This window comes from Perna viridis, chromosome 6 (genome assembly GCF_037379345.1).
Source record: "Perna viridis isolate PV_CMFRI_1.1 ecotype Kerala chromosome 6, ASM3737934v1, whole genome shotgun sequence".
Taxonomy (NCBI): Eukaryota; Metazoa; Mollusca; class Bivalvia; order Mytilida; family Mytilidae; genus Perna; species Perna viridis.
In genome coordinates this window covers 42,949,509-42,966,081 of record NC_142450.1, presented here as the reverse complement: position 1 = coordinate 42,966,081, position 16,573 = coordinate 42,949,509, and the positions used below count along the sequence as shown (strand labels likewise).

General features: G+C 31.3%; 2 protein-coding genes across 21 annotated transcripts in view; one reads left to right on the top strand and one right to left on the bottom strand.

Annotated features, from left to right (window-relative positions):
• LOC148615067 (mitogen-activated protein kinase kinase kinase 15-like) overlaps nt 1-1,801 on the bottom strand; it is a 65,520-nt gene extending 63,719 nt beyond the window's left edge. For all 17 annotated transcript variants that reach the window (XM_088589697.1, XM_088589699.1, XM_088589701.1 and 14 more), the window contains exon 1: nt 1,345-1,801. The gene's annotated coding sequence lies outside the window, so the exon portion shown is untranslated. The remainder of the gene's footprint in view (nt 1-1,344) is intronic.
• A 75-nt stretch (nt 1,802-1,876) lies between these two features.
• The window catches only part of LOC148615066 (homogentisate 1,2-dioxygenase-like), a 29,720-nt gene continuing 15,023 nt past the window's right edge, over nt 1,877-16,573 (top strand). For 2 of the 4 annotated variants that reach the window (XM_088589718.1, XM_088589720.1), the window contains exons 1-8: nt 1,877-1,964; nt 7,819-7,902; nt 8,754-8,948; nt 9,243-9,302; nt 10,388-10,479; nt 10,844-10,878; nt 11,134-11,213; nt 13,914-14,013. In XM_088589718.1, the coding sequence (XP_088445844.1) occupies nt 1,950-1,964; nt 7,819-7,902; nt 8,754-8,948; nt 9,243-9,302; nt 10,388-10,479; nt 10,844-10,878; nt 11,134-11,213; nt 13,914-14,013 (661 nt within the window). In that variant the 5' untranslated portion in view covers nt 1,877-1,949. Of the gene's footprint in view, nt 1,965-2,253; nt 2,305-7,818; nt 7,903-8,753; nt 8,949-9,242; nt 9,303-10,387; nt 10,480-10,843; nt 10,879-11,133; nt 11,214-13,913; nt 14,014-16,573 lie in introns of those variants that run through there. The other 2 variants (XM_088589717.1, XM_088589719.1) reach the window with 1 other exon arrangement.

The window sequence follows — 16,573 nt, the reverse complement described above, 5'->3', positions numbered from 1 at the left end:
GAATTATCCTGTTCTTTCATTTGTATTATAGTACATTCCAAATTTTGCTGCATTTTTTTTAATATTTGACTATAACACCTGGATGTGACTCTATTTGCCTTGCAGAGTTTCTCCAGCAATGATTATTTTTACACCCATACTTGAGTCGAACATGTAATTTTTTAGGGTTACTTTATACTATTTTGATCCATTACATTTTTAGCTTTCATGACAGCATTATTCATTTAGTAAAGTATATATCTTGACACTTGTGAGCTTTAATTACAAAAAAATTCTGGCTCCTATATTGTATCTTAACAGGAAAAAACCTGCATGAAATTAAAAAAAAAATCCTTACATCAATCATTTTTTTCAAATATTTCAAAAATATTGTTGCAAAGAATCAAAAACAAGAATGGTGTGTTAAATTTACAATCAGTTTCAGTTAATTTTGAATATTTACTATTGTCATGACTGTTGAAAATATCCTGTTAGAAACAATGACCAATAAATCTAAAAATTGCTTCGCATCCAGAAAACAACATTTTATCATTTGTTGGTGTTTTGAAACAGCCAACAGATGTTCTCCTATTGCAAACTGAAGTTTTATGATTGCAATCAACTGTAATGTTTATTATATTATCAACATTGACCCAATATAATAAATATGTTACATTATTGGATAACTGGAAATTGTGTTCTATCTACGAAGTCATAAAATCTTTTTTTTTTTAAATGCCAAAATAGATCTTTGGCCAATGTGTAGATGGCACACGCTATTCCCATTTTCAAAACCTAATCTAAGCCATTCAAAACTACCACGTCCATCTGTTGAGATGAAAAAATCATTATAGATATCTTACTACAGAAATCAATATTTTAAATGCTCTGGATTATCTATTCTAATGACCATTTTCAAAGGGATCTTTTATTAATAAAGAAAAAGGCTGAAAGGATTTTAAAACAGCTTTCGGAGTCATTCGTACATTAACCAAAGCCAGGTACATATGAAGTGTCACCTACATGTAGCTACACCTTCTAAACCCTGATGTGCCCAGATGTTTGGAAAAGAGAATTTTATACCCTATATTGAAATTTAAAAAAAATGAATTAAATAGGCACCCAGACAACTACTGTAAGAAGATATAAAATCTTTCTTTAGATTTGGAACATATAATAACAGATAACATAGCTCTAGTAAGTTTTAACTGAATGATAACTTGATTCCATATAAGTCTCTCCCTAACTGGACTGAAACGTAACAATATGGGTTTGGGCTACATTTGAAGACCAATTCAGTGTCTTCTTAAAATGGGTTGCATATCATCATGCCAGTATATTTAAAAAAAGATCTATCACAATTACCTGGTATGCGTGCTTCAAAGATTAGTCTAAATAATGTACAAAGTTGGTAAAACACCGATGCTGGAGATTAATAAAGTGCATTGTGTGAAAAACGGACGCAACAGCAGTGTAATTCTGCTAAAGTTGTGGTCTTGGTCCAAAATTAAGCAATGTGAAGGTCGTTTATCGGAAGTTTCAGTACTAATGCAAATTTGCAGGGTTAAACCCAAAGACTACCGAAAGTTTAATTGGGTTCCGGGTCGTTTCGCCCTTTTTTCCCTTCGCCCTGAGTTCTTTCGCCCTTTATGTGAGTTGTTTCGCCCTTTATGGTGGGTCGTTTCGCCCTTTCCTTATTAATAAGGAATTTCTCCTTATAAATATTATTTACTACTATTTTAGCCTTCGTTCTCGATGTGAGTCGTTTCGCCCTCTCTAATTCGTTTATAATATTCACTCCCTAATACGTTTATATATCATTACAACAAATAAATAGTTGATGATACATTAAAAAGAGTTGGGGAAAAGGGCGAAACTACCCGACGCCAATTAATTGTCCGGGTCCCCAAAGCGCTCACAGAAAAGGATATGGTAAGTCTAGAGCGCTATTGTGATCACGATTTTTAATCATGAGCCAGAAAAAGGTAAACAAGATAAACATCGCCTAGATTATCGTAACTTTAAACATCAGAACACAATTATCTCGCAATTATTCATCAGAATATGCTATTAACCAACTGTTATATTCAGTTGACGTAACTGACAAAAAACCTCTTTTAGTCAACTTATGCATCAGCATGCAACGTGTGTGACCTTGACTTCAACCAAAAGGATTAAGTTGTTTTTTTGTGGAAAACACTTGCTTATTTTTCATTTAATGGTATATTACTGATCAAAAGTGTTAAAGTTATATTTTATGTTATATTTGCAATCAAAGAAGTCTGATGAATGAATATTTATGCTCATGACAGTCATGTAGAAAAGGTGTGTATCAATACTTTGATGTGATTGGTGGGTAAACTGATATGGCCACACCTACTTAATTTTATATTATCAACATAGGTTTTGAAAAGTTACTATGTTTTTAAAACAAGTTCATACTATTGAACCAATAAACAGCCTTACTGTACGTGTCTGACATGTTTTTAAGTAATTTTAGCATATTTGATAGAAGACTTATTTTTTGCATGGGTTGGTCTAAAAACAGGACAGGCATTTGCCCATACATTTTTGGCTATAACTTTAGTTGTACTCAACTGATATAATTTATTTGAGAAAGAAATACATAATAAGTATATTATAGTTCTAATTCAGTTAATTAAAATGAAGATAAATGAAGATTTTTCAACCCGAAAAAAATTTGTTCTGTCAAGATTTTGGATTTACATGTATTTCTGATTTAATTTAAAAAATCTATACATCAAAATGTATAAAAAAATATAAGCTTTAAGAATATGATAAATATTTTTGACAGACATTAAATGAAATTCATATATTCTATGTTTTGTTACAGTACCCCTACAGAACCCTTCCTGTCAAGATTTTCCCCTTTAACTACCTCAAAATGAAATATTTTCATATCAAAATATACCATTTATTATAGGCTTAAAGAATGTGCAAATATTTTTTGACAGACATTTACAGTTAAGAAGAAAAATAACTTTATTTGTTCCCACATCTAATAAGAAATTGAAAATTTCCGGTTGCAAACAGTTCGTCCTGTCAAGATTTTGAATTTATTTCTAAAGATATTTCAACAAAATATATATAACAAAATAGCGAAAAGTTTAAGCTTTAAGAATATGTTAAGTATTTTTGACAGACATAAAGTAATTTTCAAGTATTTTGTGTTTTGTTACCGTACCCCTGTAAAAAACGACACATTTCACAGAACAGAATAAGTCTGTCCTGTCAAGATTTTTCCACTTTAACTGACTCAAAATGAAATAACTTTTATATAAAAATGTGCCTTTGACTATAAGCTTTATTAAATAAATAAACTTTATTTGACAGACGTGACACATTGTATAAACAATGAACTTTATTCACCGACATGTCTCTCTTTTTATGGCCATTTTCTTGCAAAAAATGTTCATCCTGTCAAGATTTTTGCTTTATTTTTTTTACATTTTCCCGAAATTAAAAGCTCTTTTATTCTTCTTTAAAAATCAATTTAAATTTTTGAATTCCATTCAGTAAAACTAAAGTTATAGCCAAAAATGTATCGGAAATTGCCTGTCCTGTTTTTTCTCGTCCTGTTAATAGACCACCCCTTTTTGCATGTACAAGATATAATTAAATAGTTTATTTATATTTACAAGGTCCTAGAAGGACAGAGTTGATTAGATTACACCCACTCAATATTTATATTTGAATGCTAATTATAGTGAAAACAGTGTTAAGCATATTTATCTTTGCATAAAGAAGATCACTTACAGTAATTACGCCAGCACTCCATCATGACGAGAAAAACCATCATTGCATGGCCTGTTTTAAAAGATAAAGAGAGAGGAAAATAAAAAAAAAACAAAAACAAAACAAAAAATTAAAAGGCCTACCTGGCTTTATGTACATGAGAGTTTCTCAAGAACAGAAAACACCCGGGGATAGTGCAACAGGACCTTTAAAGACTATCATTATTAGCATTGTGATATTAGCAAGAAAGTAATCAATACAGAATAAAGAACAGTTCTAAATGTAATAAGATTCTCCCTGCGCTTTGTGCAAATGATAAGTACAAAAAAAAAAGAGCTAAAAACACCCAGGGATGTTACAACAGGACCTTGCTGAAAAGTATCATAAGTATTGCAATAAAGGGGGCCATGCCTGCCGGGATCCTCCTTACTAGTGGAGGAAAGGATTGAGTTCATGTTTTTTTAAAGTTAAAATGTAGCAGACCATGAAGAGATGCCTGTCCAATATGAGTGCAGGACAATATTGAATTAAGAAGGATCAGTCAAATAATTCAGTAGTTACATGTACATTGTATGAAGAAAATCAATAGGATACAGGTTTTTCATTCTCTAAAATAAAGAGGCAATTTTGAAAAGATTGTCAATGTCATCACAATTTAATAACTATATAGCTTTCTTTTCAACACTTAAGGACTGAAAGAGCAGATGTTTTATACATCTGTTTTTTAAAAGTATAAGAAATGATGGTCCATTATATCTCCAATATCAGAGAACAACTCTTATTTATTACAAAATGGTAATCACGGGTAACTTGTCTATTTCTGGAACTAAACTCCTCAAAGATCATTAAGTTACTCTGGTCCAACTCTGTGGAACAACCTTCTAACAGCAGTGCCAAATTAAAAAAATGACAGATTAAGATGCTATTTACTCAGCAAACATAGCTGATGCTTTTGTATGACTGTATGTTAATGTGTATTTAAAAAAAAATGTATCATAGAATTTTTTTAGGACTTAAAGAAGATTGGTGTATTTGCTAACTGTGTTACAATCTTGAAATAAAGTATTATTATTATTTTACATATTTATCATTTGTTCTCTTTTCTGAGACAGAATTTTATAATTAAAAAAAGGAAATGCATTTCATATTCAATCTCATAACCTGAGCATATAAAATTTGGCATATTCTATTACTTCTATCAATACCCATATATCTGCCTTTCTCTATTATAAATTGATTAGCTGAAAGGCTAAGCCTTGTCAGGGTCCTCCTTTTATCAAACTATTTTATAGCACTTGCATGTAAGTATTTCTTACAGCCAAAAGTTTTCCATTGGAGAATTTCTCAGTATTTTTCTCTTATTCTTGAGTCAGAGCAGACTTAATTAGTTTGTCACATGGCAATTTGCAATTTGCATTATATGATACGCTAATATTACTTAAAAATGGGTCATACTGTCATGTACAGTAGGGCTGTTTATGGGTTCAATACATAAAAAGTACAAATTTAATTTTTAAAATAGTAAAACACTCTTTATCTCCGTCCTTGAATGCCTGTGAGTTTGAAGTTTGAAATTTGTTATGTATATCTATATCCTCTTAGCTATCAAGCTTTCATTGGGCAGATTTATGAGACTTGACAAAATTTGTCTACCAGAAAAGCTTCAAAATCCTCTTTCAAAACATCTGTGAATTTCAAAATCTTGGAGATGTAGCAAAGTAAAACTTAGTAAATGCTTTTATTTAACTTGTGTAGAAGTCCAAAAGTTAATTCACAATCTGTCATTGCGTCATGTACATTTGTATATCTGTATGCTTCTTAAAAAAAATCTTTTTAGACAAAATCCTGAGCATTTGAGACATTCATTTTTGTATTTTCTTACAAAGTTAACCTTCGAAAACTAAAGCATGAAATCTCCCTCTCAAAAATTTCTCAAAGCAAGGGATTAGCCAATGGTGTTCCAACATATTTATTTATTGTCACTTTAATCCAAAATTTTAGTTTGATTTACTACTTATGATCTTAGATGCATATCACAATAACTTGGTCACAGGTTCCAGATCAATTCATTTTGAAGTGATGTTTACAGTGTAATTACCATTTTAAGATATTTTGGAGAAGTTATTTATGTTGAAATAAATGGCCTGTAAGTTGAATTATAACAGGCCCACTAGCCATTTTTACCAGCTCTGGTCTTCACATTTCTAGTTTGTAGATCACCAAATTTGATTCCCAGATAAGTAAACCTCCATTTTGACAAAATTCTTTTTGGACTTTATATTGACTAAATTATAAGGAATTTCCTATACATTTGTATTTTATAAATGACTTAAAAAAATTGGCCTGTAACATATTGCATTTCACTTCTCAAAATTATACCTTTACCACTGAGGATCAAACTAGAATCTGTGACCCAAAAAAAAAATTGACTACATGTATATTAATCTGTAAGATAAGTCTTGTCACCATTTTGTAAATCCAACACTGACGTTTTTTTCTAATTCTAAAAACAGCATTTCAGGACATTTTACTTCTTTCTTGTTTCTTTTTTCAAAAATTATATTTCTATTTGAATGTGGCTTTTCAGAATAAATATTTGTAATATTTTGTCATATAAAGCTTAAAGTCATATCTTTTTAAGGGTTTCCCATCAAACAAGGCATTATTTGCTCATTGAAAATGTACATGTATATTTTGATGCAAATTTGCAATATTCAAAAAAATTGTTTTTTAGAATAGGTATGACCTATGTATGACCTTCAGGAGAAACAATATAGAGCAAATACACACACATCAAATGTACTTTTAATTTACAAGTAAACAAAAAAACAATTCTTTTCAGTTACAAACATCAGAAGAATATTAAATCCATTCATAAAATTACATCATTTTAAAATTTAAGTGGGGCATACTTTTATTTTCAAGTGTACTATACAAACATTGACATTATTTCATATATAAAGTTGATTTGTTTGTCCTCCACCTGCCTGACGGTGCACTGATACAATAATTACAAATAAATACAAATATTTTTATTACTTAATCGAAAGGTCCCAAAAAGGGCATAGTAATTACAAAGATATTACATGTATATTTAAACATTATCAACCATTACAATGGCAATCAATCAATACATGAATGTGTGAGAGAGATGAGCTAGATAAATGATGATTCAAAGAAGGATAACTCTAATTCACAATGAGAGAAGCTGCACTGATGGTACTAGTATTGCATTGCATATCCCTGAGTAGGTGTACGTCATAACATGAAGGGCATAAAAATATAGTGCATTTTAATTCTGCCTTTTTACAAACTATTTTTTTGTCAATAGATATGAACAATGACGTATAAAATAGAGCAAATATAACACTATAACAGAGCTTGCCGAAACTACGCAGACTTTTTGTATCACACTAGAAATCTAACAAATAGGCTTCTGGAACAGGGTTATGTTGCTACAAGATTGAAGTCATCACTACAGAAGTTTTATGGTCGTCATCATGAACTTGTGCATTGTTATGGTGTATCCATCTGCATCATGAAAATTGATTTATTCAACAGGTTATAGTTTTCCTTTCCTTGTTTGTCTACCCCAGACTTGACTTTTTATGAGCAACTCGGTGGGTGTTTCTAGAAAAGCAGAGGATGCTTATCCTACTGGTGCACTTGGTCCATGCTCCCAGTTTTTAGTAAATATTCTATAGAGACAAAAAATTACAATCATTTCTTATGATTTTATTTTAGTTTGAAATTTTTACAAGTATATTTTATGTAACCATCTGATGGAAATGGTTGATGACGTCACTGTCGTATAATTATGTCTATGAGATGATAAATGAAACTTTTTTTTAATCCATTTAGAATATAGGTTGCTTTTAATTTATTAAATTGTAATAATATAAAGTACCTGTTTGATTGGTAAAGTTATGCAATTTTAAATGGCATAAATCTTTAAAAAAAGTAAGCAATATAGTAAATCTACTGAAAACCTGATTGTACAATTATACATGTTTAATTAATTTTGAAATGACTGTACATACATGTTTTTGTACTTTTTCAACACCAGTGATGTTTATTTTACAGGATAACTTGCAGTATATGTCAGGGTTTGGTAATGAATTTACCAGTGAAGATCCTCGCTGTCCAGGAGCTCTCCCTCATGGACAGGTATGTTTGAAAGGATTCAGTATAGGGACTACGAATCTTTGGAAATAACGATTATATGGAGTCTTCTGTATCTGAAAGTTTCTTTGTGGAAAAATGAATGGCATTGAAAGTCTCATTAATCATTAATGTTCTGATTTAGAATTTTCATCGATTACTCATTCAATCTCTAAGATCCATCTGCATTAAACCATTTAGGTAGCAGTGTTCACAATATGACACACAGGAATCAGAATATTCTTTTTTTGCTTTTAATAACCTCTTCGTTGTGTAAAAGTATGATGATATCAGGATGTCCATACTTCCATTTATCTGTGATATTTTTATATTCACAATGTCCCATTTTATGATTATTATGTGATAAAGGCAAAACCCAAAGTAGAAAAAAGGCCATTAGTTTAAAAATTTAAATTAAGTTATTGATATTGGACAATACATTCTAGGTTTTTTTTTTTGGAATTTTATTAACTTTTTTTGACAGGGGCAGATGGGAGCTTAATTTTTAAAGTTAGCCATACTTTCTATTGAAGGCCAAGATCCTCAAATTTTTTTAGTTGAATATGACTGCTTCGATGCTTTTTTTCATGGCTATTTCCTTAGTATCTTTGCTTAATTAGAATTTAAGTTTGAATTAGTTAATTTAATATTGCATATTAAATCAAGTAAATTGTTGATGATCATATTGAGAGATTTGTAACTAGAAAAGTTTGTGTATAAAATCTTTATCACTTCAGCATTGTCAGGCCATGATAATCGTGATAAAAGTCGGGCTGCATGTGATTTAAAAGAAAATAACCAAGGTATATTCTGTAGTCATCATGTCATTATAACATACATTGTACAAACAATTTTAGAATAACCCTCAGAAGTGTAAATATGGTCTGTATGCGGAACAGTTGTCTGGATCAGCCTTCACTGCACCAAGGGGAGATAATAAGAGAACTTGGTTCTATCGAATCAAGCCAGCAGTACAACATATGCCCTTCAAAGCCATTGATAATGGTCTTATTTCTAATGATTTGGATACAGTCAAACCTAATCCTAATCAGGTAATGTATTCCTTTGTCTCTTTATTGAATGAGATAAAACAAGACAACATTATCACTAGATAAAGTGTTGAGATATTTCACTGTATCAGTATTAATATTTTTTTTATAGTCACATTTTTTTTTTCATAAACTTGATATAAATACACTTGCATGTACATGTAAATCATTTATTGTTCTGACGAAAAGTGTTTGCTTGATTTCTTGTTGAAATCTTTTTTCATTAACTTTGACTTGCTGCAATGACCTGTGTTCTTTATAATATGATTATCAGTGTTTTTTAAATTCACATTTTAGATGAGATGGCATCCATTTGATATTCCAAAAGCAAGCCAAAAGAAAATAGACTTTGTCCAGGTTTGTGACTGATTTTATTTTAGAACAGATTTATTTCAACAGTATTTCTTTGTTGGGGTATAGTGATTGGGGTGTCCATCCTTATTTTTGTCCATACCTCCTTCCATTACACAGAGAGGTACCCATTTCTTTTTCATTACTCCTCCTACACATCTGAATGAAATTCATTGAAACTTGTTTCAATTTTTAATTACATTTTTTCCACTGTGCACCTCCTACCAGTATTTTAATTTTGTCCCCAATCAATTTTGGGGTTTCTTGAAGCAAAACATGGACTTAAGCATACCATATGTAAATAGAGGGACTTGAGGGTACCCATCTCTCCACTGAATTGGATTGAATAAATTTTTACAGAATATTGTTTATTACCACTGTGCACCTCTTCTTTTAGATCTTTAGGGGTTTCACGTAGCAAAACATGGACTATGTTATAAAATAAAGGGACATGGGGTACCCATCTCTTATCCGTTACTCCTCCTATGCCACTTAATGGAATTTAATTAAACTTTAACAGAATCATTGCTATTTAGAATTTAATATGCACAGCTTTTATTTTAGATTTTTATATGATGTTTTTTGAGGTATCACATCAACCAACAAGAACTTTATCATTCCCTGATATGTGAATAATAATCTTTTATCCATGACTTTTGCTACACAACTGAATTGAATTTCATGAATTTTCACAGAATCTTGGTAACATATTACAATATATATATTTTTTTTGGATTTTGCTCCAAATCAGTTTGGAGGTTGAAAGCTACTTGTCAATCAAATGGAGGTGTTGGGGGGTTTCAATTTAGTGAGCATTACTCAAATTTATTTTATAGATTATTATGAAAGTTATTAAAATGATATAAGCCAAATTATGTAGCCCAGATTTTCTTTTAAATGTTCATTATAATTTATTTATTTATCTATTACTTATGACACTGTGCTTATTTTTGAGATCTGTAGGACATTACATTATGTGTATACCTGTACATAACTGATGAACATTATAGACCATATAAACAAATGACTTCTGAAATTTAGCTTGTCCATTTTTGGAATATGACAAAAATATTTTGTATTTTGTATTTCAGGGTTTATCTACAATATGTGGAGCTGGTGATCCAAAGGGAAGGCATGGAATAGCTATTTATATCTATGTCTGTAATACATCTATGGGCAACAAGTATGTCTATACTTTATGGATGGCTTTTTTTCACCTACCAATGTCAGTGACCAATCAGATACAGATACCATTTCCCTATAAACCAAATCTAAAGTAAAAAGAATGACATATAACACTTAAAATTGCATTGCTTCTTAAAAAAAAACTTTCTAGCAAGCTTAGAAGGTCGAACCAATCATAAGTTTTGTGACACTGTATTATTGTTTCTTAAACGTTTTCTATCAAGCTAGTAAGGTTGTAACAAGTACAAATCTTTGTGACAGTGTATCATTTAGTTATGTGAAGTTGTTTCTTCTTCTTATATTATGATGATAGTACGAAATTGGCTTTGTATGTATTTGGTAATATTTTTTTTTTATTTCAGGTGTTTCTATGATTCTGATGGTGACTTGTTAATTGGTAAGCGTAGTAAGAATTGGCAATATTTGTAAACTAAGAATGAACACTTTATACCTGTATGTGTCGAACTCTTCAACCTATATCTGATGTTAAAGCTACAGTGGCATTTAGTCGAAGTCTATTTGGATTTTTTAGAGATGATATTTCAAATGCACGTATCAAATTATTTTTTAACTCAAACTGCTGCATTGAATATTTGAAGGATTGTGGAAAATAAACAGGACATTCAATTTTTTTATACAATTTTTTTTGTAGTTCCGCAGCAAGGAAAAATTCACATTACAACAGAGTTCGGGAAAATGAAGGTTGAACCGAATGAAATCTGTGTTATTCAGGTATGAAATAATTAACAACAGAACAGAGTTATGCATTTCAATTAAAATATATTGAATAGAGGAAATAGAATACTAGTACAGTCGACTCCACTTAATCGCATATCGCTTTATTGCATATTTCGGTTATTAGCATAATTTTCTCCTGCACAAAACCATTTCCTATTATTCTATTAGGGAAAAAATCGCTTATTTGCATAGGCCTTGCAGGTGCATTTCGGTTTATTGCATAGAGAATTTTGCCTCATTGAGGTAAAGACAGGGTTTCCCAAATTCTATTTTAAGCCTTCGGGTCATAAATATGTCAATCATATTTATTGTTGTAAAAACTAGGTTATCATCAATCAGGAGGTGTTAATAATGGATTAAAAACATAATGGACATAAAAGACAATTTAAATGATTTCTAATTGCATTAAACAAGCATCTAGGCCAACAATGGCTTCTGACGACATGCCAAACATCACCTTATGATGCGGCTTGGGGTACGGCTTGGGGGTATTTTTTGTCCCTATTTAAATTCTTCCGACTACAAATGATTATCAATGTAAATTTAATTTTCTTTAATGAGGTGAACAGTTTTTAGTGAGCTTGGGTTACTAGGCAAAATATCAACCGAAAATTAAAAGTCATCATTCATTCAGTACAATGTCTAATGAAATTCAACTACCCTAAGGTGCCCCATACTATCCACACTTCATAGGAATATATTGAGGTCAATGACACGTATAATACACAACTATCAGTGTACAATGATGATTGAACAGAGGACTAAAAACGCACAGACCATTTCAAAAGCCCAGAAACTGCAAACATTGATGAATATTACACTGAATCCTGGCTGAAATATGAAATATGGGATTTTCTTTCATAGAAAGGTCAGGAAATTACTTGACTATTTATAGATGAGAAACACGTGGTTTTACTTATAAATACACACGACGTAAAGAAGGTCAACAAACAAGATAAACACAATATATATTATTATTTATTGATAAAAGAACAATACAATGTGAAGGTCTATAACAATTAAATACCAGATCAGAAATGTTGAACAGTGATATCCCTGGTTGATCCACAGTATCGTCGTCTTACCTGAACTCACACTTCCGGTAAAATCGTAATTTCGGTTATAAGAATAGCCCGGTTATTTGCATAATTTTTACTGGCAAATAGGCTATGCAATTAAGCGGAATCTACTGTACTGGTAGTTAAATTTCCTGATAAGTAAGATAAAGTTTCATAAATTGTTGCAGTAATGAGAAGTATCCTATCTATATTTAGAGACAAAATAGAAAAGTCAACGGTTATCACTTTTCTCACTGGTGTTGAATTTTTGCTAGTCTTACCCTTAATGAAAGTCTTATTGTTACATGTGTAAGAGTTTCCTTTAATGAAAGGCTTTTTGTTATTGCATGGAATAGACATGCATAAAAGTCATGTATGTGTTGGATTTATTGGTGCCCCTAGAAGAAATTAGACAATGATCTCATCTGACATATTTGCTTTATTGCCTGTACCAAGATTTGTAATGTAGCTAAATACAAAAACACCAATCAATTTTGGTATGCTGTATACATGTTTCAATGAGTAACCTCTCACAGGGTTTTAGCTACGATTTTGAGGGCTTTAGTCACTTTGGCATAAAGCACGAACGACATATTATGGGCAGCAGAATTTTTTGTAAATAGTCAATAGTATCATAAACTAAAGATATAAACATGCTTAATATATTTATTTTAAGTTTACAGATACAGACATAACAATAAATACAATAAATGTTAAAACAAAATAACTGCTATTTTCTATAAGAAAATGTGTGTTGCGTAATAAAATAATATAGTTGCTATTGGAAAAAAAATAGATTTTTACATCTTGACAAAGCTTTGATGCATTCAGTTTAAAAACAGCTACTACTTGACAAAAGGTACTAATATGGTATGACCTGACACTCAACTAATAAGAGAAAATCCTCCTGTCCTTTTTTGCCAAGCATCACACCTCAAAAGCTCTCTTCAACCTTAAACTCTTCAAATCGGAAGGATAGAGACAGATCTTTTGAAGAGAATTGATGAAACCTTGAGCCTGTTCCTAAGATAGGTCTTGATCAGATAGTATCTACTAAATCCCCTCTCAGTCACCAGAAGATAACGCAGGAACTAGACAGAAAGAAACTTGTCCGCAATGGCATAGTCAGCTGTAGAATGTTGAACTCTATAAGCAATTGCTCCATTATGTCTTACTGCTGGGTAGTCCGAATTTCCTCTGTCCCTGCAACCCTCCTCTTTTTTATTTGGATATTGATAACCCAATTACATAAAAAGTTCAAGATTCAAACTATAAATAAATTACATACAATAAGTACTCAAACCAATAATATTGAAATAGGAAGCCAAATCCAGTACCAATGAATTCTACCGATGTATGTAAGAAGTAGTCACAATATAGTATATAATATAGTAGTCCTGTGTTAAATACAGCAAAACCTGTCTCAACCGAACCCCTTTTCAGACTAGAATTTGTTTGGTTTAAATAAATGAAAATACATTTATACTGACATGAAAGGATTCAAAAAGGGTCTTGTGTAAACAGTTTTTTGTTTTTTTTAGGATTTAGACAGTTTCATTGTACAAGGAATGAAGCCTTGGCATAATTAGTAATAGTATATTCTTATAATTCTGTTAACTTCTTCTATTTAATTCAGCAAGGTATGAGGTTCAGTGTAGATGTGGCTGGTGACACAAGGGGATACATGCTGGAGGTCTATGATGGACATTTTATACTCCCCAATTTGGGACCAATTGGTAAAGATCTATAATTATACATCTGTAAAACCTTATTGTATTACATATGCTGTAGTAGTATAAAATTTGGTATTTAAAACAAACAAGGTTTGGGGGTTTATAGGAATCACTCTGTCTGTTTGTCTATTCACATATCTTGAAACTCCTTCTAAACTACTCAATAGATTTTGTTGCAAATTTTGTATGAAAGTTGAGCATTATATGTTGACCTACATGAAAGAAGATAATTATTGTCAGATGGCTTTAAAAAAAATAATCTAACTGAAGGATGTTAAATTGGGTTTACATATTTTGAATATTGTCTCACTTGATGGATTTTCATAAAACTTTGTTTAAAGGATTTGGGTGGTATGTAGATATGGATGAAGAAAGATACTTCTAGTCCAATGTTTGCAAAGAGAAATTATCCTACTTACGTGTTTTAAACCACCTGACTGTTCTTGCAAAGCCTCTCCATTCAAATATGGTCCTTCTGGTCACGTCGTTACGGGAAATTAAACCATTATCGAAAACGAATCTCCGTAATATCCTTTCTAAAGGTCCCAAGTACCGTTATCTATACTCCATAAATTGGAATTATAACTTTAAAGTTCTTATGGATGCCGTAGAGGACTATGGAAGAAAATGGATAAAACAAGAACAAGAAGACATTGATTCTCTGTCAGAGTGGTTAAAGGCCGTGAGGTCTTTAATTTTGAAACGAATGAAAGTTTTAAGTAGGTCAATGAGTGCCAGGGCTACATCAGTTTTCAAAGACCCTGATATAGCAAAAACATTGTCTACTATCAGGGTTTTTAGGGATTTTGAGGGCTTTAGTCACTTTTGCGAAGAGCATGAACGACATATTATGGGCAGCAGAATTTTGTAAATAGTCAATAGTATCATAAACTAAAGACATAAAAACTCTTAAATATATTCATTTTAAGTTTACAGATACAGACATATCAATAAATACATTAAATATTACAACAAAATAACTATTATTTTCTATAAGAAAAAGTGTGTTACTTAATAAAATAAAATAGGCACTATTAGAAAAATAGTAAAATAGAAATTTGTCTTACATCACGACAAAGCTTTGATGCATTCAGTCTAAAAATAGCTGCTATTTGACATAAGCTACTATTATGGTATGACCTGACACTCAACTAATAAGAGAAAATCCTCCTGTCCTTTTTTGCCAAACACCACACCCCAAAAGCTCTCTTCAACCTAAAACTCCTCAAAATCAGAAGGATAGAGACAGATCTTAAGAAGAGGATTGGTTGATGAACCTTGAGCCTGTTCCTATGATAGACGTTAAAATTAATTGAAATCCACCAGTCACACATCGGAGGCATTGTTTTTGTGTGCATTTAAATTTCTGAAAATAGATAGCTATATATATATATATGTTGCGAGGTTCGCGAAGGGTTTGTTTTTATATGGGAGTAAAAACAGTCTTTATCCATTAAAGTTCGAAATCGATTAACACTACTAATCCTTAAAATAAGGATATATATAAGTTATATTTTAAGTTATATTTAAAAGCAGAAATGTCTCAAATCAATTCAAGGCTTTTTTCGGCGGTCGAAAACGACTGGCTAAAGTTGAGTGAGAATCACTGCTACTATACATGACAAATATGTTGTCATACCAGCAGACAAAGCCCAAAACAACGTTGTTTTTGTCTGCAAAACGTTTTATATCCAATGTTTATTATCAGAGGTAGATGTAGAAAATAATAGCAGTGATAAGACCTATACTGCTACCACTCTTTCCAAAGAAGAGATTGTGGAAAACCATAAATCTGGGCTATCCTCTTTTGGTCTCTCTACCAAGGACGATGATTGTGATTTACTGTCTATGTACTGGATTCCTAAACTCCACAAGAATCCATACAAACAACATTACATAGCTGGATCTTCAAAATGTAGTACCAAACCTCTTTCATACTTTTAACTTTTGGAGACAATCAGTTCAAGACTATTATCTGAATATAATAGCATCAAAACCTATGATTTTTCAACACTGTGTACTTCTATTCCCCATACTCAGTTAAAATCCCGACTTAAAAACATTATACATCGTTGTTTTTCCAAAAAAGATGGTACACCTAGATACAAGTATATAGTTCTTGGTAGAGAATTTTCATACTTTGTAAGAAATAATTCCCAATCATCTTCCAAATATACAGAGGAAGATATTTACAAAATGCTGGAATTTTTAATTGACAACATATTTGTCCAGTGTGGTGGACATGTTTTTCAACAAACAGTTGGCATTCCAATGGGAACAAATTGTCCTCCTTTACTTGCTGACCTATTCCTTCACTCTTATGAGGCTGACTTTATAGCTGATCTGATCAGAAAGAAAGAATATCGTTTGGCTAGATCCTTTAATCTCAGTTTCCACTATATAGATGACGTATTATCTTTAAACAATCCTAATTTCAGGGATTTGATACATCGCATATACCCAAAAGAACCTGAGATAAAGGATACTACAGGACACTGTGAAGTCAACCTCATATCTTGACCTACACTTAGAAACCGATGGTAAAGGAAAACTGTTGACCAAA